Consider the following 22,801-nt stretch of genomic DNA (forward strand, 5'->3'; position numbering starts at 1 on the left):
TTCGCCGCCGCGCTCGCCCGGTGAGTTCTCTGATGTGACAAGTGCTGCGAGCAGCAGGCGCTCATGGTGCGCGCGCTGTTTTTAAAAAGGGACTTGGCTCAGCGTAAATGTCAGAGTCAATGGGACAATGACGCTGAATTTCATTAGTGAATCTGCCTCAGCAATCGAATTTCTTCTACTCCTTCGATTTTATATGACACAGAAACACTGAATGTCAAGAAATCTTCTTTTTTCTTAAAAAAAAAAAAACAAAAAAATAAATCTCATATCAAGTTAGAAAAATGCCTGTTGTCCGTGTTTCGACACTAAAAAGTGTATCTATGTATATTGAAAAGCTAAAATATGAATGCTAACCGAATGCGGCAGAATGGAGAGGCACGCGGCGTGCCAGAGCCTGTCGCTGCACTCGTTCCTGATGCTGCCGATGCAGCGCGTGACGCGGCTGCCGCTGCTGCTGGACGCCGTGCTGCGCAACCTGGCGCCCGCCGACCGGGAGTACGACGGCTGCATGCACGCGCTCGCCACGCTCAACGACGTGAGAGCCTTTGTTCAGCTATACTTTTACATATTAATACAAAAATTGCTGTTTGTCGGTCTCGTTAAACTAGAGAACGGCTGGACCGATTTTGATAAAATTTGATTTTGATAGTTTTGATACCGTTCATAGTATAATATAGTCTGAAGAAGGTTTTTGAGTAAAATGGGTCAGAAAATTTTCTAAGACGTTGGGAAGTTCGCTGGGTCGACTAGTAATAATATGAGTTTATTTTTGAAACTTGTTTCAGAATAAAAAATACGTGACTGCGAATGCAGAATTGTATACTTTGTAGTTGATCGCTCCATATTGATTCATAACCATACATTTCTTGTGACTCAGATAGTGAATCTGTCTTTAAAAGCTTACTTGAATTTTCAACAACCTGTAACAAATGCAAGTCCACAATTTTTTTTTTTATTTTACGTAAATCGACGTTCCTAAGTATCCGTATAATATCTAAGTATCAAAATAAAAGTGCAGGTATTACACAATTCAAGTTATTGCTTACCTAAGGTCGATTTCTATTAGATCTATAATAAAAGCCAATGCTGTTATGCTCCCTTAGCGTTAACTTTAGTAAATTTGTTTGGTGAGGTGTTCACCTCCACTCGAGAAGGCTTAGCATTCATTACATGATAGATTTCATTATCTATTTTGCTATTTTATTGTCTATGTCCAGTTATGTTCCAAAAAAATAATAATAATAACTGCGTCCTTATTCAACCCAAAATGTATGGGATGCGATATCACTCACTATAATGCACCATCCACACTCACGCCCGACCCGGTCCGCAGTTCGTGTCGCAGTGCAACGAGGGCGCGCGCAGCACGGAGCGGCTGGAGGAGATGTGGCGGCTCAGCGCCGCCATACACTTCCCGCCGTCTCTGCGCGCCGCGCCGGACCTCGCGCCCGCGTGCTCGAGGCGGGACCGCAAGTGTGTATACTGGCCATTACGTTTGTAGTTCTGAAATCGACTGTGTCATTGGGTAATGAAGTTGGTGCCTTCTATGTTGTATGTTTAATAAGACAATTTTAATATTACACATTAGCAACTTTATATTTTGTCAATTTTATTACCAATGCATATCCACTTTCGGCTTGCTTATAGCAATAATTGAAGCTTAAATAAATGTATTCATACTTTCAAAAAATATCTCATAAATGTATTCAAATAAAAAAATGATACTTAATAAAATATTTTATATAAATGTTTATATATAACATTTATATAAAATACATTAATAAAACTGTTATCTCCTGATAGGCCAGTCCGTTGGTTAGTTCGTTCTGGTGAAATGACGCACCTTGTGTGGAAGACGGACGAACTCAAGCTCACGTTTGGCAAGAAGTTCCAGAAAGTTCCCCTGCATCTCTTCCTGTTTAACGATCACCTCGTCATCACCAAGAAAAAGAGGTGCGCTACATTTATTTTTGCTGTTGCGAAATTGATGTCATGTTTATGAAATATTTTTGAATGTTGCTGATTGGTGACTAAGATGTTATATCTTAGATTTATATAATATTGGCATAGTTCTTGTGATGTACTTTATGTTTTTTGTCAATTTATTTTTTTTTTGCATAAAGAATTTTCATTTTTATTATTATTAATAATAATGTACCATTCCGTTATAAAAAAAAGTGAAGTCCCGTGTCCCCTACTGGGGTATGGGGTAGATGATATACATCTGTTTCACTGATCGATTTTCTTTATGGACAAGTAGGTGATCAGCCTTCTGTGTCCTGCCAGACCAATACATTTTTTTTTATTGTCCCCACCGGGGATCGAACCCAGGACCCCTCGGTTCTACGCTCACGCGTTTACCACTGTACCAAGGAGGCGTCAAATTCTATTATAACCTTTCTTATTATTCAACTATATTTTTATTCATAACATAGTTAAATTTGTCTTAATTTCTTATCGTCATATTAAACTGTTGGCTTCATTTTTAATCTGTTCTCAAAAAAAAATGTAATAAACCACGTTCCGCGCCCGCAGCGAGGAGCACTACGTGGCAGTGGAGCACTGTCCGCGCTCGCTGGTGGACGTGTGCTCCAGCGACGCGGCCGCCAGCGCCAAGCACGCGCTGCTGCTCACCCTGCTCGAGAACCACGAGGGGCGCACCATCGAGATGGTGACTAGTTATATATGTTGCGGAGTCCACTGGACGTGTAACGAGACAATGAGAAATATATGTATAATAGATGAATAAAAATCGATCATGTGGTGGAATTCGAATCTGAGTCTTTTGCCATAACAGAACGACAACTTACCACTTCGCCTCACGTCAATCGGTCGAAATCTCACGTAGTTACCAAATCCACATCACAGTTTACATAAGAACCTCTTTAGTTTTCAAACGTTGGTTGATACATGTTTATTTTTTGTTTATGGTGGTAATAAAACGGCGATTTCCTTCCAGCTGATGTCCTGCGCGAGCGAGACGGACGCGCAGCGGTGGGGCGAAGCCCTGTCGCCTGCGGGGGGCGGCGCCGGCGGCGACGCGGTGTACGCCGGCTGGGACTGCCCGCAGGTGGCGGCGCTCTACGCCTACCGCGCGGCGCAGCCCGACGAGCTGGCGCTGGCTGAGGGTGACATCGTCAACGTCACCAGGAAGACCAGCGAAGGTATAACAAGTGTCCAGCTGTGACTGGTGGGTGGTCCAAAGCGCTTGGGAACAATCCCTATGAACGCGTCCAGCGTGTAAGAGCTGATGCTCTTGAGCGGTGGTTTAGGGAATGGGAGCGCTGGCTCGAAGGACCCAGCGCAGGAGCAAGCACGGTGGCTGCCATCCGACCAGTCCAGTGGTGTGGTGAAGGATTTTTAATTTGAGCTAATAATATGGTCTGTACACGATAGTCGACTTTAAGTTAAAATTGTATGACAATGCTATACGACCCCATAAATTTAGTCCCTAAATAAAAACTTGAACCCAACATTTATCTCCCTAAGTACCCTAATAAGTATAATTCCCAACACAATATCAAAATATTTTCTATTATACTCTATACTCATAATACAAAGCTGAAAAGCTTGTGTTCGATTGCAAAATCTCAACTACTTAACCGCTTTTAATCAAACCTGCACGATATGTGCAGTTTGTGGCAACTTAAAAGATAGGATAGTTTTTATTATTTCAATGAAGGCAATGTAAACGCAGCTAGTATATATATAAAATGTTTGACATCCGTCCGCAGGCTGGTACTACGGCGAGCGCACGCGCGACGGCGAGGCGGGCTGGTTCCCCGGCTCGTACACGGCCGAGATCGCGTCGCCGCACGTGCGCGCGCGCAACCTGCGCCAGCGCTACCGCTTGCTCGCGCTCTCCGGCACTTATCTGGGGCAGAAGAAGCGGCCCACTTGAACCCTGTGAACTTGTAGTCTTTTTACCATTTGACCGTTTGACCATCCGGTCGTTTGACCTTTGGACAATGTGAATTATTGTAATGAATGTTTATTTTACTGTGAATAAATTATTTTACTGTTTCTACACGATATTCGATATATTGAAAATGTGTTTCACGTATTTTTATTTTGTATATACCAGATATATTTTATTCTCTGGACTGTGTCTGTGTGGTCGCAATCTAAGGATAGTTTACACGAATATCATTTGTGTTGACTGACTCGTGTTTGCACTGTTTTAATAATATTTGTAAGCCGTCCAAACACTGCCTGTGTAAAGCACTAAAAGTTAGGTATTAAGTCTCGTGATACGCCCGCTGAGTTAGTGGTGCTTATTTACGAAGTTATATTAGCGATTATCACTCTATGAGAGTATATAAGTGTGTACAGTTACGTATGAGATTTGAAACAAGTTATTGTACATAAAGAATGTGTAAGATAAGCTTAAATTTCGTTTTACCATAGATAGATATCGCTACGGTGTGTCTATGGCTGCCTATTTTTTTTTTTTTATTAATTTCGTGATCTATGCTTACTTGGCCGCTATTAAAAACTACTAGTCAATAGGCGGTCGAGTATATATTTTTTTTAATCTTTTTTCAAAACATTACACAATTAATTCATGTAACATTCCACGTGAATTATTCGTTAGACTACTTAGATTTATGTATGTATTATAATTTGATAAGACGTCACTTGAGTGTAAACGACCATAATATTAGTTTGTACTTAAATTTAATTTATTTCTTAGAAAACATTTATACATATTTTAAACTTATTGTTAATGTAATTTACCATCAAATATAATTTCATATAATAAAGTTGATTTTATTTTTTATAACTTTCTTTTATTATATTAACCAAATTTCACCCCTCGGAAGTTTTGAGCTTTAGAACATGCAAACTCATAAAATTGACTTCATTCAAAGTCCTTTTATCTACTAGTTAGAAAGAAGTATAAATAATAGAATCTAACATCTAATCTAATCTAACATTTCGCGTATATTCGGTAATCGGATCGCTATTAGATACAAAATAAATATTAAAAAAATAAAAATAATTTATGTTAGTTATTAAATTCAAACTCATACTGAATAGTTAACTGAACTTTTTAAGAAGCGCTAACATATCACAATTTATTTACAATTTCATTTTAATATTTAATTAATGCTTTTTTTATACGTTTGCTTTATGATTCCGTTCAAAGATTTTAAGAAAACATTTACCTTTATTTCTGATTGAGTGATTGATTTAGTTTTGAAGCAAATCTAGTAACTAGATTAACTGTGCAAGCATGTTTTGTTTTATAACTGTTATAAAGCAAAATGTTCTATACTATAACAGCTCTTAGTTATTAGAACAGAACCAAAACGTTTATTTAAATCTTAATTAAAATTAAATATAGTACATTGAATTGTAATTAAGCAGTAGGTACACAATTATTATATCTGTGCTAAGATTAAATCGAATTTTTTTAATTCGAAGTATGAATGAGCTATGAATGAAATATAATATATAAAATGTTAAAATATAATATATGTTTGTCACTTAACTCCTCCTAAATAATAACAATTAACAGTTGTTTAAAAGTGAAAACTAAAACAAGCCGTCGAATTGGGTCAGCTTTACGTCACTTCCACATAGAATGCAACGTAAGTAAATGGTCAATCCCGTTCTTTATTCTTCGTCTGTTTCCACATTTTCTTTTACAGCGAAATAATACTTTATGCGGTAGACATGAGGTAAAACAAACAAAATGTTTTAGAATTGGCGTAGAAATAAAAGAAAAACCTTCAATGAAAATATTTAATTCATAACATTAAGTAATTACACAACTATCGTTGACATAAAATTGGATTTATAACATTGTGTTTAATCATTTATTCTTATCATAACATTATGAACGTCCCTCTCATCTTATAATTAAAATCAGTAAAAAAATAAAAAAGATACTCCATAGATAAATACTTTCTAAAAATATATTGAAAATGTCTTTTCTCAAATTTGTGTTAAATAAATTATTTTATTTATTACATACAAACTAACTAGAAATAAAAATGCTTGCTAATAGTTCCAGCCTTAAAATATGTAGTTAAATTATAACGATAAAATTACAACAGCAAATGGAATTGTACTTTAAAAGCTAAATGCGCGCGAAACAAGAATAAAAGTTATATAGAGATCAGAAATAATAGAAGAAGATCAACAAGGAATGGTTTGTTAACAAATAATATTTCTCTTTATATTCTTGTCTTGGATGAGTTGTCCTTGACCTCAAAGAGCTTTCTAAGGAAAAAGACTTGCAATGTACCCGTTGCAGTGATGGCTAGAATTTGTATCATGGACCATCTGGAATATTAGAAAAAAGTTATTATAAATAACAGTAGCTAGTGAGTTAATTAACTAGTTTCAAAAAACTAAAAAAAAAAAATTAAATCAAAGAATCAACAAAAAAAATTATGCTTACTCTTTGACAGGGTATACATAAAGAAATTGTTTAAGTGTCCACCCTAATTAGAGCTTGTGAAAACATTATATTTTCATCATCCTTGATGAGTGAACAAAGTTTTAATTTAATGATTTTGTTTAAACAATTTTAAAGTCAAAATCTCATCTTGCAATTTAAATTATGAACTATGATAAGGTTTTTCAACCAACTTCAAAAAAGGAGGAGATAATCAATTTGACTGTAGTTTTTTGTTTGTATTGATATTTCAATATAATATGTAGGTAGTTTTTGAATAATGTAATGACAGCTATGTCTACTTTTACTCAGTGGACCAATTTTTATGATTCTTTTATCATTTGAAAGTCTGCCCTGTGTTCCCATTAAAATTTGGTCTAGTTTTGACAATTGAAGATGGTTCAGTTTTTTGTTAAAAATTTAATAGATAGACTCTTTTATCTATAGTACATTTTTTTTCAAAAAATTTATAACTAATAGCAATCATTTTATTTGCTATTTATTTAAGCTTATTTGTGATGCATGCAAGCCATATCTCTTAAATGAATGGTTTTTAAATAATTAAAATAATGTGGAACATACCGGAGCACATATGTATTGTTATCAACGAGCAAATTATAGTCTCGTGACTCTCTCGCCCTTGAGTGGTACTGGTATTGTAGTATGTCATTTATATTCCTCTCCACAAATTGAATTGAGGTCTGTAATATTAAAATAACAAAAGGAAATATGTTAGAAAATAGTATATGTCAATTGTATAGATATATAAAATTAAATCATCTTAGTATTCACTCATATTACAAACATATTCCTCATTTAGATTTAATAAATAAAATGTTACATGATAAAAATTATCAAAGGTAATAAATCTAACATTTAAATCTGAATTCAATTATTTAAATATCAATAGAAATATCATGTTTGATTATTTTATGATTGTTAAACTGACTCACTGTGAAATTTTTGATATTCATGTCAAGCTCCTCCACCTCCTTCGCATATTTCTCCCACATATCATATCTTATTACTGACAAGTACAAATTGACTAGTTTTCCCGCGAATCTCGAGAACTGGTTGTCGATACACACTGCGTAGTAGCCGCCAGAACTAGTTTGGTCCGCGTACTCCGCGCTTTGCCGCCACTCGTACGGGTGAACGATCTGGCCGTTGGGGTGCCGCACCGCAAACCCACACATACCATCGCCACCTTTCAACACCTGTAAACATGAGAAGTTGAAACATTATCGTCCTCATTAAAAGATAATAGAAGTGATAGAAGCTTAACACATGTTTCATAAAATAGAAAGTAATTACTTGATAGCTAGCGTAAAATGTAGCACCCGGCTGCACATATTGAAAGTAGCAGTCCTCTTTGCCAGCGTCGATGTGGACTTTGTAATCCATAGTCACAGCGGGTAGATTTTCGTACCATGGTGCCGCTGTTGACGAGAAAACGTCGCCTGCGAGTGATAAAATCGTAAATATTATCGTTATCAATGTAAACATATGCCACGTCCGTCGAGCCATTTTTGTCAACTGACAGTATGACAGCTGTGAACTGACAATGTAAATAATAACAACGTGTCAACCAAAGAGTAGTATAATAATACAGGTAGTGTCAACTGTCTATTGAAACGCCATTGAACCGCTTCTTGACGTGGCTGGCGGTACCTACATTATTGAAAAACTACCTACCTTTACTCTGGTTTCCCTTCAAAACGTATAAATCTTTCGCCTTTTACCAACTACCTACCTGTTATATTGAAACATCAATACAAAATAAATTTAAAGTATAACTAAACTACATTGGTCAGTCTTTAAATAGACAATAATTGTAATAATAGGAAAGATTTGCAAAAAATTCTGATTATAATCATGTTTCAGATTCTTTCAATAAAATCCATATAATATGCTCCTATAGCGTGGTATAATCAATGCCATCAACAGCTGATGAATTGTCAAATGTCAAATTTTGAAAGATCATAATTTACTGAAATAGTTGTACCCAATACCCACGAAATATAAAACTTAATGAGTTATACCTACCTATAACCTATCAGAAATTACAATAGGTAGCTTATTCCTGACTGTTTTGCTTTATTTAAGAATTTTACATGACTATTGAACCATTTATATCAAACAATGAGAGCACGTTACTTAACATATTTTTCATATATAGGCACAAGATTCAGGTCAGTTTGTTAACTATTGTAATATCGGATAATGGAGGAACGATATTTACAAGTGAGCTGTATAAAAATTTTACAGGGCGGCCGAGAAACTATGGATTAAAAACGGCCGAAATTATCCTGATCCTGAAAGTGTCCAGGGTATAATGGAAATTGCATTGCAAAAACGACTCAGACCAGAAAATTATCCCTTATTTCAACTCTCAAGCCGGTATATTTTCTTCAATAAATATTTCAATTTTATATTACCTATGTATACCAAATTTATCACACCAAACCTTAGCTACGAAAACAATGTTCCTAACCTCTTCCATTAGATTAACCTGTTGTCTAGTTGCGCTAAAAAATCTTTAAATGGTGGAATATCTTTAAAGACTGATACATCATACAGCAATGCATTTTTTCACAGTACAGATGGTGGAGTCCATGCGTTAAATACAACTGCTCATGTTGACCTAGAAAGACCTGGGACAAAAGTATTTGATTCAAATTACATTACTTACGAACTGAATAAGTTTTTCGCCTCACATGAGTTAAGTATTATTGTGAGGAACACACTTAGAGTAAATGATGACTTCAACGCTAGATTTAATGCTATCAGTAGGACTTATCTATACAGGTAATACAGGATTTCCATTGTTAAATATATTATTTTGAAAACACAACAATAGTTAAATGTTTTTATTATAAAATATATTGCACCAATATGCTGTTAAAATATGTTGTAACACAGGCCTTAATTAGCATTCATTGATTTTATTATCAAAGAAGAGTAAAAATTATTGTTCAAGTTGTTATCGTCCATTCAGATTTGCAGTACCCAAGCCTGGTATAGAGTTATCTGAAACCACATCCATTATTCAACATGCTCCTATAGAGGAGTGGAAAAGATGTTATTTCATCAGGTACTTATCAAATTCCTTTTCTGCAAGTATATTTCAATAGAACATCAACTTGTTTTGAAAAAAGAACAATTGCTTAGAATAAACTTCATTTTTTTTATCCTTCTTAAATTAAATACTGGTATTTTTTCAGATTAAATAGTTTTGATATAGAAAGATTCAAAGAGGGTGCCAAATATTTTGTTGGATATCACGATTTTACGACATTCAAGAAATTTGATAAACTATTGCAAAACAAACAGAACAGGAGACTTATTTATTCTATAGATGTCAGACCAGGAAGACCCTGTGTGACATCTGGTACTGATTTAAAAGATAACATTCTGAATTATTGGGATATTGTGATAAAAGGACGAGGTTTTGTTCACAATCAGGTATGAATTTTACATTCTGGAATAAATAATGAAATAGTTCCATTGGTTTTTCAGTAGCAAAAATAACATTGAAATCATACCTGGTTATAACATTTAATCTATTTTCAACAAACTGTACTCAATAACCAATTTAATCTTCATATTATATATCAAGTTGAATAAATCATATTATTACATCCACTTAATCTGTGGCAGATAACATCCACTATTTTTTTAGATCCGTCGCATGGTAGGCACTCTGATAAGTGTGGCTAACGGTAAGCTGCCACCAGAGGAAATCAAGGTGATGCTGCAAGTGCCTTCGAAGCATTCATGGCACAACTTCATTCAATCCATACCACCACATGGCTTGTACCTTTGTGATGTTGAATACAAGCCTGAAGATCTGGTGTTTAAGGAACAAAAAACTAGTGATAAGTGTAAAGAAAGTGATCAAATGACTGATGAAGAATAGTAAACTTTAAATAGTGAAGTGACTATATTGCATTTTATTATATTGTTATCTATAGAAATGAGTTTCCTAAGTGAATTACAGAAACAGAAAAAGAAACTAAAAGAAACTGAAACCATCATAACTAAAGTGGATGGAAAAAGATATATTGAAATAGGCCAAAAGGTGAAACAACTGAATGAAAAAGTCTATGGTTTTGTAGTTGACACAAAACCAGATGACATTCCTGTTCTCATAATTGATCATCTGTACATTGGCTCCCAAGATTGTGCAGTCAATAGGATTTTAAAAACTTACAACATCAAACATGTTTTAAGTTTAGGTATACAAGTTACTGTTGAAGTCGATAATAAGTTTATTAATATAATGGATTTACCTGAATCTGATATTAAGCTTGTATTGACAGATTGTTTACCATTTGTAAAAAATGCCATAGATAATAGTGAAAACGTTCTTATCCATTGTAATGCGGGCGTCTCGCGGACATCTATGGTAACCATCGCTTATTTAATGCAGTACGAGTTGATGAGTTATGAAAATGCTTACAATTTAGTAAAAAGCAAACGCCCAGCTATACAACCTAATGATGGTTTTAGAAAACAATTACTTTGCTTAAAACCAGGTGATTGTATATAAAATGCTTATAAATAAATATATTTATGAAATTCAAAATAACGATTCCCTTCTTCTATAAGATGGTAAAGCAAATTAAATAAAAAATACAAATATTTGACAAACAAAACTTTATTCTCTAATAAATACGTACAAACGCCATTATTATAATATATGAGGCGATAGCACTGTATGGGGTCTTATTATTTCTCGAACTTGCGTGGTTTGCGTGGGATCTTCATTATGTTTTGTAAGACAATTTACAATTACACACCTTTTAGTCCAAGATAATAGTTTGAATGCGTTAATAATGTAATGGGAGACCCGGAATGCTTCGGTCTTAATATTTCGTAAGAAGATTTCACTTCAAATAAATTAATTTAAAGAAACTATCACACAACCGATATATGTTTTACATTTTTTAAATAGATGTTTCTGAAGGTCTTAGCCAAAATTGCCTTATAAAACAAGTTTGTAAAACAATAAAACCTCATAATAAAATCCTTATTCTATTAAACCGTATTGGAAGCGCTTTTCTAAGGTACATTTTTTCAATAGCACCAATTTATAAGTACATGAAATTGATTTGCCGCACTTTTAGTTTATACACAAAATCGTATGCGAATGGACAGCGTCCTATTTATTTGATAAGTAGAATTTATCGGTCATTATTTACGGTGGGTTTGAACAACAGAAATTGAAGAAAGCCATTGAAAAAAAAAACAAACCATAATCAGTTTAAGGTTATGTTTTAAATTTGTAAATTTGTAAATTTTTAGAACGCAGTAAGTTATAATAAAATTAAGATACACAACGTAGGTAAACAAACAGTGTAAAACACACAATATATTTGTTTTGAGCAAAATGAAAAGTACAATAAAATCATTTACCACAAAAAAGGTAAATTTCAACGCACAAATTTACTTTAACTGCGAGTCGGGCACGACTAACATTTGACTTCTTATCGTAATCAGAGCGCGCGGCTCATAGAATGATAGACCCGAAGATGACAACACAAAAAAATTTGATGATTTGTACTTGGTGGTAGTTCTTAACGGGAAATTCTAATGCGTAATTAGAATGATAGTCATAGCCGTCGCGTTAGCCCAATCGCGTGGGCGATTTTTGATTTCATCAAATGTCGGACAAGGAGCGAAAATTTAACCATTTGTTCCATCCTTGTATTTTCCGGTAGGTTGTTAGAAAAGAACAGATATCAAAATTATTATGATCTTATGTAATCATCTTTCGGCTTATTGTTATAACGATAACTTTTCAATTTCCATACAAATAGCGCTCGATAACGATACGATTACTTTGACGATAGTTTTCGTGCCCGCGCTACACCGGTGACTATTTCATATCTTTTCTTTAAAAAAGAAAAAATAATTTATTAGCTTTGCACGTGGTTCGTGGCTGCTTCTAAGCAGTTTTATATATAGAATATTAACTTCTCAGATTCACGTCACTGTTCAACTTTTTCACCACTATGCTCTGTTGAATCACTTTTCTGAATTGAATAAACTAAAGGATCATATTATTTATCCTTTTCATCATTCACAATGATAAAATGTTTCATCAAATGCTATGCCGGTTGCCCGCTTATATTTATTTCGTTATCTTATAACTTTATTTCTTTTTTCTCGTATTTTAAGCTGAGAGACAACACTAACAGCCAATCAAGATCGAACGGTTGGTCACTTCTTGTGAAAATCGTTTAACTACGTCACTGCAGGTATATGGCAATTAAATATATCTCCTATTAATCGTATGATACCTACACAATTTATAAATTATATTATAACCGACTGTGTAGATAAAATTCGATTATTTTTTCGGTTTCATTTGTTTGCCGTTTCAACATTCTTGCTAGTGTGATGTAGCAATTATATTGAAAATGTAATAGGGATTTCGAACTATGAATAACCCACTAATAAAAATCTCAGGCATTATTTCATGAAAGATATTAAAAATGCAAGTATTCCAATTGTCTGAAAAATCAATCAACATTGGTGTTTATAGATATCATCGTATATATACCTTATTCGTACAGTTGAATATAGAGACATCCCCAAAAAAATCATATTTTTTCAGTCACGAAAAATTGAATAATTAGACGATTTATCTTTTATATTAATCAATTATAAGTACCTTATAACCCTTTAACTGTATATGACAGATAAATTATTACAATTTATTCACTTCGTGCTAAAAGAAAAAAACCAAACGGTGCTTAAGTTTGATAAACAAGAGTATTACGTTCGGCAATGACCAGTGATCAGTCTTCAACCTGTAAAAACTCATCTGAAAATCTTATATACAAATAAAATCCAAATTTATCAATAATCAACATTAAAACATTATATCCGCATGTCATAATATGTCACTTAACTTAATCCTAACATATCCTAAAAACAATAACTTAAACATTAACCGATTATATAATATCTATAAAAAAAAACATTGTACTTTACACATTCCTACGTTATTGTCTTTTAAGTTTTCTTAATCACGAAAAAACATGTCAAAAAATTGTTACAACCAAGATTTATTATTGGACGTTATCTATCACAAAGTAATTTCATTATTAAGTACACGCATAAGTCATAATATACATATATTTAAGACGATTTTTAATAAAACCACAAAACGATTAAACATTAAGGCAAATAAACAAAATGACTACTGGTCGGGAATGCAATGGTAATATAAAATTAATTCATGTAACTTAATATAAAGTAAATATACAGGCGTAAAATCTTATTAAAACAAAATTTAAAATACATGAAATACCTTAAATATAACAAATAGTTTTAATTCATAAACTCATTCGAATATATATAAGCAGACAAATAATCAATTCATTGAAACATCTTAGCTTTAAATACTGTCGATTTAATACAGTAGTTGTATACCAGAGACAAATTTCGATGGATTATTACGATCCGATTAAAAATTTTAAACATATATTTTCATTTGTCACAAATAATCTCTTCAATTCCTTAATACGCAATCATGCTTCTTTTTGTATTTCCAAAAACGATTACAATAGCTCTGTCATATTCATTAACAAATTATATCAGAATAAAAGTGACAAAACACGATAGTCCTACACAAAAACACGTCCATTATAACTTGACATAATTTTATAAGGCACATCTGTTACCAACTTATTTATTTTGAAACAAAATAAATCAGTTGATAAATACTCAAACGACATTCTAGACAACACGATTCTAGAATCTATACTAATGTCACAATTCTTATGGGATCTGTGATAAAACAAAATGGCGTCATAAAATTGAAAAAAAAAAACAACGCTCCATCCATACAAACTACAAAAACATTGCATACTTCATCAATTCCCACCAATGCCCCAAGTTTCACCAACTCAAAAGCTCTTCAGCGTCAGTCCCCTGGCCGGCAGACTGTTGGCTTTAGCTGGTGCGTCTCTCGCCTGCGAGTGTGCTACAGCTATACTCAGGTACTGGACCCACTCCTCGGCATTCTTGCCGTCTTTTGGCTTGAGGATCAGGGTCTGGTCTCCGGTGAATATTTCGAACGCTTTGGGAATGTTCCGCGCGCCTCTAGACACTTTTACCGAACGGATCTGGTTTATGTCTATGCTCTCACCACCGCTCTGGAATGTTTAAGTTATCTATTATTACCAAATTAATATAATTTCTAAAACTAGCGTCTTTTCAAATGATTCTAATTAATGTTAAGAAACTTAACTTGATTAAAGGCTTAACGATTGTTTTTCTTGGTAAATTTTGTAAGTGTAATTGATTACAAATTTAATTAGTTTCCTATACAATTTATGGCACCCACTTCCCCAAACCAATTAAAACAATACATCCACCGAACTCACCGAGCCCTTACACGACAGATGCGCGCCAGACAGCGTGAAGTACCTAGTACGCCACCGCCTGAACAGCCTCCACCTCCCCTTTTTCTCCTTCAGCTGTCCCTCGATGACCGGCTGACCATCTGCCGCCAGGAAACCAACAGCCCTTTCCGGGTGATTGCAGAGGAAGCAACCCCATGTCGCTTTCGAGGGCTCGCTTTGAGCGTTCACTTCGAATACGTCGAAGAAACCAGCTGCGCGCAGCTCGTTTACTAGCATTTCTTGTTCCTGAAAGAGGAAAAATCACAGATATATTAGTTTTTTACGACGTACGCCTATTTACATTATTTTCTCTAGAACTAGAACACTGTGACTATATAGTGATATTTAAGAAAATTAACATGTCAAAAAATATATATATATATATATAGGCTATCGAGCCTAGGTAGAATATGCTTAATATTATGGAAAAGTAGTAGGAAAATGTGTCAAGGATGGAAGGTGATAATTCTCCATCGAAAAAGGGAGAGTTGTATATATGCTCTGTAGCGAAACATTTCGCTTGCATTGCGATTCAGAAAAGTGTCTATTTCTGAAACGGCGGCTCGTATAAGACGCGTACCTTGAGGCCCGGGAAAGCGCTGGTGACGAGCGTGAGGAAGGTCTTGTTCTCGCACTTGAGTATGTCCCAGCAGTGCTTGAGGCTGGCGACGGTGGGGTCGCGCGAGGAGAGCGCGGCGGCGTGGCGCGCCTGCAGCGCCAGGAACATCAGGTGGATCCACACGCGCGGCGCGCGCGTGCGCAGCGAGAACGCGGCGCGCGCGTACAGGCAGTGCGGCCCGCGCCGCCCGCACGCGAACTGCAGCCGCGCCTGCTTCTTCGAGCGACGCTCTGCCACCGTATACGAGTATAAAAGGATCAGTCGAAATGCCAATGATGGAATTTAGCTTCGCGTTTACGTTTTTATGTAATCGTCTCCTTTAGACGCGAATTTGACGGGAAAGGGCAGAATTGGTAGAAACTTTGTATATTTATCAAAACAGTGACAATAAAATATTTTATTAGGATCGCCAGATTAATGCAAATTAAACAAATGATGCTATTAAATGTGTGTAATTATTTTTAAAGTGGAAATACGGGAAATAAGGGATACCAAACTTTTTAAGGGACTAAATTAAAAAAAAAAGATATGTCATTTTCCCAAAATGATTCCAAAGCACTATGAACTCACCTTCAATCGTACATTTGGCAGGTGGCGGTATCCTCAACGACACGTTATCCATATACGCTTTTATCTTATCCAAGTGCTTCTCACAGAAGTGCTGAACTGTGTCCCGCATGGGATACGGCTCGAAAACGCTGATACGATGGTTGGAATTGTCATTGTTACTCGAATTAATCATCGTGACACTAGTGTTATTAGCCCGGCGTGACGTCACAGTCACCGGGCCAGAAATTGATACGGAATTCGTCCCAATTTGTGTCAGAATTGGCCCTGATGGACTTGTGGAAGTAATCACTGAGACTTGACCCAACGCTGTATTCGAATGCTGTATGGATACTGAGGAAGTGATTGGAGTTAACCCATCTGCTGATTTACCGATCAGTGGGTTGACCGATATCGATTGGCTTTGCAACGGTGCCGATATTATGGTCGGTCCTGCTGTCTGGAAATGCGTATAAAAAATCATCATTTAAAACATAAATCTGAATTTCAAGCCCTCGGAACACTATATATTTTGGTCCTAAGAGTCGGATATGTATATGTGAATGTGTAAATAAAATGAATGTATTTGATACTAACCGACACTGCTGCTGTACCGCCAACTGGCTTGGGTCCAGTGTTCTTAGAGTTGGGCACTGAAATATTTGTTAAGATTACATGTTAGTGTACTGTTTAATTACATGTGTCCATATAGTGACCCTACACTTTAACCTCAATGTAACATACTGTGTTTGTACCTGGTGCAGGAAGATTTGCGTTTTGTGCGTTGATTTGTTGTGATGATGATAGACGAGTCATGCTTTTGTGAAGTCCACCCACCGACCCACCTAAAATTTATTTACAAAATGTCAAAACATAGAAAGTATGTGAGTAAAGTAAAAGGTAATTGTGAAGTAAATATGACGTAAGAGGTGCATCGACATGAAAATGAAAAAAAGAGACAAAATGATCTGCTATAAATATTAACAAATAATTGATTCTTACCGGCAACATTCAACCTTGTCATACTTCTATGGGAATTAGGCCCCGGGTGCAAGCGTCCCGTACTCCTCGAGTCTCCTAATTTGGCCCTTCGCGTATAGCCAACAGGGCCAGTGGGCCCCGTTGTTACAACTGAGGGCCCGGGCGTAACAGTAGCGGCCCCAGCCGTAGTCGAGGGTCCCGTAGTCGTGCCAGAGCTGATGACATTGCCTGAGGAGTTCTGACCCCCCAGTTTGACAATAGTCACACCACCGGATGTTCTGTTTATCTCACCGTGAGTCGATTTTGGACGATTGCTGGAAGAGTTTGCAGTGTGAAAAAGAAATATGTAATTTTGTAAGACGATTTAAGGATAAAAGTGATACATACCGTCTTTTACGAGTTTTATGTTTATATCCTCGCGAGCTTTCAGAACAATTACATCATATTAGTAAAAAAGCAAACAGTATTATTTGGAGGCATACGGCATACTTTTCTTTATTTTTTTTTTATGGAGCACACATTTTTTATAAAAAAAAAATAAATAATGTATAATAAAAACCCTTAAATGTTATATGACTGCATTTACTCACCTATGGTTAGCCCTCAAAGCGGCTAGCAGCCGGTCAGTAAATAGCGCCGGGTAAGCGCTGCACAGCGCGGTCGCTTCCCGGATGAGTGCTGCCTGCTCCGACCACTCCGCACCGTGTAACCTCTCGACCACGAAATTTAGAGCTTCTTGGGCTCTTTCCTAGTGAATTGAAATATGATTTGAAAATAACTCATTTACGTGATACATGAAAAGATTTTATATTTCATTGTTATAAATTATATAAAGGTATGACATAAAATATATATATTATGTAAAACGTGCTAATTCGAAAATCTGATTTGACATACAACTACGTGAATGGGCAGCATTCATTCAGCTATCAGTTGCCAAGCCTTGTAGATACTTGCATTGCTGTCCTGTGTGTGATGCATGTTGCGGATGTTGCAAGAGCTTTCACCATTCTACAAACTAAAAATCCACGCAGCGCACATTATAAGGTCGCTCAGCCCGCAATGCCGTTCGTTCGTTCTATATCAACCCCCAACATGCCATTACCAGGCAATATAAATGGATATCTCAAACGCAGCTGTTATAAGGGTCACTTATTATCAGCCCGTGCAGTCAAGTCAGTTTCAAGGGACGTCAAGGGCGTACTAGCCCGTGCAGCGGCTGCTTCAAAGGGCGTCAGTCACCTGGCCACGCAGCGGCAGCATTAAGGGGCGCCAGTCCCCTGGCCACGCAGTGACAGTATTAAGGGGCGCCAGTCCCCTGGCAACGCAGCGACATCAATAAGGGGCGTCAGTCCCCTGGCCACACAACGACGACGGCACTCACCCGGCTGGTGGTGGCGAGGCGCGCGAGCGTGGTGGCGATGAGCGCGGCGCTGCGCGGCGCGGCGTGCGGCGCGCGCCCCGCCCGCGACAGCGCGCCCGCCTGCTCCGCCATCAGCGACGGCCGGCTCGCGCTCACGCTCGCTATCACCTGCCGTGGGGACATTTCATTGCGTATTATAAGCAATCAATTCTTTTTTTAGTCGAGTTATCGACTAAAATAAATAATAGTTTAAAAAAACTAAAAAACACGCTTTAACAAAAATCATATTTTGCAAATTGAAAAATGGAATAATTTTATCAAATTAGTGTATTGTCATCGGTCCTCAATAAATCTACAAAGTTTGAACAAAATCTGGCCGTTTAAAGTGGGTCAAAATCGCGCCCAAAGAAGTCGGTTACAAACAAACATACAAACAGACAGGTGAAGCTAATAAAAAAGCGTGTAATAATAAAAAAGTTAGTTATAGCTTTTGCCCGCGGCTTCGCACACGTTAATTCGGTGTAGTTTAATAGTTGCTATTCTACTTCATATCCTACTAATATCATAAATGCGAAGGTTTGTAAGGATTTGAGCATTAAATATGTCAAGTATGTATTTTGGATAGTAGGATAGTAGGACTAGTGGGAAGTAGGATAGAATAAGAGAATGTATATAAATTAAACAATTCATCTATTCTTAAAATCGATAAAAGCACATAAATACCTGCAGCAAATCAACACACATGCATCCCGGATCGTTTTGTGGCGCGTTATTGGGGCACAAGTATGAAATCAGCTGCGGCACAGCTGTCCTCAAGGCCTCCGGGCGTCTGGCAGCTATCTGCTCGAACAAAGCGAACAGGGAGCTCTTCTCGACGGGCTCCGCGTGTGGCAGCAACGCGACCAGCGCGGTCACGTGGCCCTCTAGAGGCTCGGGGCACACTTCGTATAGGTTCGTGAGGATGCGACAGAGCGGGTAGTTTCCTGAAATATATTAAATTTTATCAATATAGATTTATTAGACATAAGCATAGTGGTACAGTAAACTACTAATGACTATGATGTAACAAACATAGTTATTATTATATATATTTAGTATTAATTAAAAAAAAAATCAATCGACACAGGTTCTCAATGGGAACATTTGTTTTTGTTTGATTTCGTTACGTGATAACTGCTGTCTTAAACGTCAATTGGACGTTATTCTTTTTCCCTTTGATAGAAAATGATTATCATTTGCTTCCATTTAAAAATGTGAACGAGGAATGAGGGTGTACTTTTTTAAAAAGTTTTCTTTTTTTTGCAACAATCCTACTATTTTCCTATTAAATCCAGACAGAGACAAATCGAATTAAAACTATGAAATTGCGGGTTACAACCAGGGTAACTACGAAAATTTTGTTATAGAAAATTGTGTAACACAAATGTTATACATATCCATTATTACCTGACATAATAGAGTCCATAATAGTCTGTACATGAGGTTTCAACAACACCGCATGGTGCACCGCGGCAAGCGAGAGATATCGCGCCATGTGGCGTGATATCTCCCGATTGCCCTTGTGGAGGAATTGCACTGCAACTGGTAGGAACAGTTCCATAACTTCTGCATTGCCACTCGTCTCTTTATCAGATTGTAACGGGAATGATACCTGAGAATTATATAGTATTTTGTATAGAGAAATTCAATGAGGGTAGTTTGCAGATCCAAATTATCTAAAACTGAATTCAAACGTAGAAACAGAAAGCACGTAATTACGGACATATTATAACTATTCTCCTGTCTGTGTAGCGTAAGAAAATTGCTATTGTCTTCAAAATAAATTCGTAGACAAATCATAATATAACAAATGAGCAATAACATTTCATCCATATAATGTTACAGCTAATGTTATAAGTTAAGGAAAATCAACAAACAATTTACACAAAAACTTCCTTAGCACAATGAATCACAATACATAAATACAAAAATCGTACCAATACAATACACGCGATAATATCCGAAGCAATTTTGGCATGCGGCGGATCGTCATCTCGCAAATGGCCCACCGGCATCAAGTTATGATGGAGGCACGACTCGAGTAACGCTACGAGAGCGCTACAGTACTTCTCCAGAGTGCCAGTCTCTTTGATGCATGATGTTACCCTTGTGACGCATATCTCTATGAGAGCCTGGTCGCGGTCGTTACGGGTGTAGTCTGGTCGAGATGAAATCTCCGTTATTTGTTTTAACTGTAACAATTGAATTTTTTATGTAACATTTCTGTGCTGTGCCCGCAGTAAAATTTGTTCTGTTTTATTTGGTTTATGGTTAGATCATTTAATTTGGTTAAATGATTGTTTTTTGTGGATGTTTATTTATTTTGGACTTCTATAAATTTTCAATCCGTACTATAATAAAAATGGTCAGGGTTAAATTCTGTACATTGAAAATATTTAGATTTTTTTTGTGGGGCGTTTTATTGTCGATATTGAAGTATAAAATGCTTTTTAAAAAATTATTGTCAGTCTGTCTGCATCTCGAATAAGAATCACGCAAAAACTATCGAAGGGATTTTGATGAAACTTGGTATGGTTATAGCACCTACTCCGAGGAAGGATCTTATTTACTTTTCATCCCGGAAATCGATACGGTGTTTGACGGGGGAGAGGTGAAAAGTAAATCTAAGCATTTATTGACAAACATGAAAGAAGTCGCGGGTACAGCTAGTGTATACATAATATTTTTGTGTTAATTTAATTGTCTGCATGAAAATGATGGCATGTAGCATATATAGCTTATTGGTGTATATAGCTTATTGGTGCACAAGGAAAAATTATATATTATTGTATCGTTTATTTGCTACTTGTGTGTATGCAAATAAACTAGTTCAAATTAGAATTTCAGCACGTTAACTACCAAACTCACTGAAACTACTGAACGGATTTTGAATGGTATGAGCTGACTTGGGCGATAGGATGCATTTTATTCTAATTAAATGTTCCCTTGGGACATAACAGGAAATGTGATATCCGGATGGAGCCCAAGATGAGCATCTAGTATGCAAAAAAGACAGACAGGAAAACTTTTGCATTTAAAATATACATACAAATAATATAATTATGTGTTAAAATAGCTCTGTCTATTATATAATGTTATGTAAATACTATGAAGTGCATATTTTTATCATTTATCATTACATGATGATATAAACATATGTCACATATTATGTCACCATTCAAGTATTGAACTGTGGTATGATAACAACAGTAGGCTAAGACAGTGGTTCTGTATAAACTAATTTTCTATTAATTATCCCTTAAATTGTATTATTGTTGTGTTAGATGAGTCATTTATATGAAAAATATGAATATAGTTCATCAGCCTATGGTTGTACTGGTAGATGAGACTGTTTTTAACATAATATTATAAGGAAGTAAATAATTTACAGAGAAAGCTTACATATGAACAAAACATACTGTGCTATTAATTACATGTATGAAAACATGTATTATGTATTTAATATTAATGTATTATATTACACATTATATATCTAGTTTTCCAGTGAACCATTGCAGCATATTTAAATTGAGTACAAATACAAATGTTATAAATATGCAGTTACATATCCAAGTTACAACTTCATTTGAATTTATTAAAATGCATGAGCTGTGTGATGTGGTAATACTGATTGCAGTTTTAATGTTTTAATTTTTTTATACATTGTTTATGATCAAAACATATGGTATCTTCATCTGAATTTACATGCATCAAATGCAAATACGAAATATTCCAACAGGTAACAGAGAGGAAAAATACAAGGCTACTTTCACTTGTTTAACATGCAGATTGCAGTTATTTTATAAAACATAAATAATCAAAATACACACAGATAATTTATTTTTATCCACGTAAGCTTATAATAACTATATATATTTGTATGTGTCAATGTTGTCGAAGAAGTTTGCAAAATACTTACGACTTCATTTATATCGTTCACAATATCTGAGTCAGGGATCGCAAATATGTCCCCCGCCCGGGTCAGGTCGCGCTCGGTGAGCACGTGCTTCAGCAATTCGTGCATACTGCTGTCTCAATAACAACTTGGAATCACAAAATGCATACAATCCACAACAACAACTGACTCGACACATCAACACCGCCTACTCAAAACTAGTTTTAAAGATTTTACAACATGTTCCAAATTATGCATGATTGTAAATGATTTTAATAGAAATTGCAATCAATTTCTAACTGAAAAAAAAATACAACAAAACCAAAGAATAGAAAGTCTCAGCTTATAGAGACCTTTCGATTTGCTCCGATTGCCGAATTTCCAAAGTTATAAATTGACTGCTGTTCATACTTCATATGTCAAGCGGTCAATGATCACTAATTCGGATAATCATATTCATGTAATATTTAAAGTACATATAAATCGTCACTTAAAATCTTTGATGCCTCAATATATACTATATAGGTATAGGTAT

At 35.7% G+C, this 22,801-nt stretch overlaps 5 protein-coding genes across 7 annotated transcripts in view; 3 read left to right on the forward strand and 2 right to left on the reverse strand.

The window, feature by feature from the left end:
• Window positions 1-4,700, forward strand: part of LOC119834879 — a 54,040-nt gene extending 49,340 nt beyond the window's left edge. The window contains exons 13-19 of the mRNA XM_038359397.1: window positions 3-20; window positions 367-535; window positions 1,334-1,473; window positions 1,804-1,953; window positions 2,536-2,671; window positions 2,960-3,164; window positions 3,735-4,700. Coding sequence (XP_038215325.1) covers window positions 3-20; window positions 367-535; window positions 1,334-1,473; window positions 1,804-1,953; window positions 2,536-2,671; window positions 2,960-3,164; window positions 3,735-3,901 — 985 coding nt within the window. The 3' untranslated portion in view covers window positions 3,902-4,700. The remainder of the gene's footprint in view (window positions 1-2; window positions 21-366; window positions 536-1,333; window positions 1,474-1,803; window positions 1,954-2,535; window positions 2,672-2,959; window positions 3,165-3,734) is intronic.
• A 1,034-nt stretch (window positions 4,701-5,734) lies between these two features.
• Window positions 5,735-7,974, reverse strand: LOC119835326 (transmembrane emp24 domain-containing protein 5). Its single transcript, XM_038360083.1, has 4 exons — window positions 7,721-7,974; window positions 7,360-7,623; window positions 6,989-7,107; window positions 5,735-6,291 (listed from the first exon to the last, which is right to left on the reverse strand). The coding sequence occupies exons 1-4, from the start codon at window positions 7,931-7,933 to the stop codon at window positions 6,183-6,185; spliced, it is 705 nt and encodes a 234-aa protein (XP_038216011.1). The 5' UTR covers window positions 7,934-7,974; the 3' UTR covers window positions 5,735-6,182.
• Window positions 7,975-8,394: 420 nt separating this feature from the next.
• On the forward strand, window positions 8,395-10,459 carry LOC119835324 (tRNA pseudouridine synthase-like 1). 2 transcript variants are annotated; one of them, XM_038360081.1, is made up of 6 exons: window positions 8,395-8,598; window positions 8,675-8,806; window positions 9,005-9,214; window positions 9,405-9,500; window positions 9,631-9,871; window positions 10,089-10,459. In XM_038360081.1, exons 1-6 carry the CDS (start codon window positions 8,549-8,551, stop codon window positions 10,323-10,325), a joined length of 966 nt encoding a protein of 321 aa, XP_038216009.1. In that variant the 5' UTR covers window positions 8,395-8,548; the 3' UTR covers window positions 10,326-10,459. The 2 variants fall into 2 exon arrangements, with proteins under 2 accessions (XP_038216009.1, XP_038216010.1); XM_038360082.1 differs by having other exon boundaries at window positions 8,404-8,478.
• Window positions 10,349-14,249, forward strand: LOC119835327 (probable dual specificity protein phosphatase DDB_G0283417). Its single transcript, XM_038360084.1, has one exon. It carries the CDS (start codon window positions 10,383-10,385, stop codon window positions 10,956-10,958), a length of 576 nt encoding a protein of 191 aa, XP_038216012.1. The 5' UTR covers window positions 10,349-10,382; the 3' UTR covers window positions 10,959-14,249.
• Window positions 11,275-22,659, reverse strand: LOC119835323 (protein melted). Of its 2 annotated transcripts, XM_038360079.1 has the most exons (13): window positions 22,291-22,659; window positions 20,309-20,563; window positions 19,779-19,983; window positions 19,056-19,315; window positions 18,354-18,500; window positions 17,560-17,717; window positions 16,991-17,283; window positions 16,744-16,833; window positions 16,586-16,641; window positions 16,013-16,448; window positions 15,404-15,672; window positions 14,806-15,069; window positions 11,275-14,574 (listed from the first exon to the last, which is right to left on the reverse strand). In XM_038360079.1, exons 1-13 carry the CDS (start codon window positions 22,393-22,395, stop codon window positions 14,326-14,328), a joined length of 2,787 nt encoding a protein of 928 aa, XP_038216007.1. In that variant the 5' UTR covers window positions 22,396-22,659; the 3' UTR covers window positions 11,275-14,325. The 2 variants fall into 2 exon arrangements, with proteins under 2 accessions (XP_038216007.1, XP_038216008.1); XM_038360080.1 differs by lacking the exon at window positions 16,744-16,833.
• Between the last annotated feature and the right edge of the window lie 142 nt (window positions 22,660-22,801).

Source organism: Zerene cesonia, chromosome 20 (assembly GCF_012273895.1).
Source record: "Zerene cesonia ecotype Mississippi chromosome 20, Zerene_cesonia_1.1, whole genome shotgun sequence".
Taxonomy (NCBI): Eukaryota; Metazoa; Arthropoda; class Insecta; order Lepidoptera; family Pieridae; genus Zerene; species Zerene cesonia.

What these genes read in the sequence shown, in the direction of transcription:
- LOC119835326 (XM_038360083.1), bottom strand. Translation starts at nt 7,933, where the DNA reads ATGGCTCGACGGACGTGGCATATGTTTACATTGATAACGATAATATTT. An exon ending in TGAATATCAAAAATTTCACA is followed by an intron (nt 7,108 to 7,359) that starts GTGAGTCAGTTT and finishes TTAATATTACAG; the next exon opens with ACCTCAATTCAATTTGTGGA. An exon ending in AACAATACATATGTGCTCCG is followed by an intron (nt 6,292 to 6,988) that starts GTATGTTCCACA and finishes CTAATATTCCAG; the next exon opens with ATGGTCCATGATACAAATTC.
- LOC119835324 (XM_038360081.1), top strand. Translation starts at nt 8,549, where the DNA reads ATGAGAGCACGTTACTTAACATATTTTTCATATATAGGCACAAGATTC. An exon ending in TATATAGGCACAAGATTCAG is followed by an intron (nt 8,599 to 8,674) that starts GTCAGTTTGTTA and finishes AAAATTTTACAG; the next exon opens with GGCGGCCGAGAAACTATGGA. An exon ending in GAGGTTTTGTTCACAATCAG is followed by an intron (nt 9,872 to 10,088) that starts GTATGAATTTTA and finishes CTATTTTTTTAG; the next exon opens with ATCCGTCGCATGGTAGGCAC.
- LOC119835327 (XM_038360084.1), top strand. Translation starts at nt 10,383, where the DNA reads ATGAGTTTCCTAAGTGAATTACAGAAACAGAAAAAGAAACTAAAAGAA.
- LOC119835323 (XM_038360079.1), bottom strand. Translation starts at nt 22,395, where the DNA reads ATGCACGAATTGCTGAAGCACGTGCTCACCGAGCGCGACCTGACCCGG. An exon ending in TATGGACTCTATTATGTCAG is followed by an intron (nt 19,316 to 19,778) that starts GTAATAATGGAT and finishes AATATATTTCAG; the next exon opens with GAAACTACCCGCTCTGTCGC. An exon ending in GACAAGGTTGAATGTTGCCG is followed by an intron (nt 16,834 to 16,990) that starts GTAAGAATCAAT and finishes AATAAATTTTAG; the next exon opens with GTGGGTCGGTGGGTGGACTT.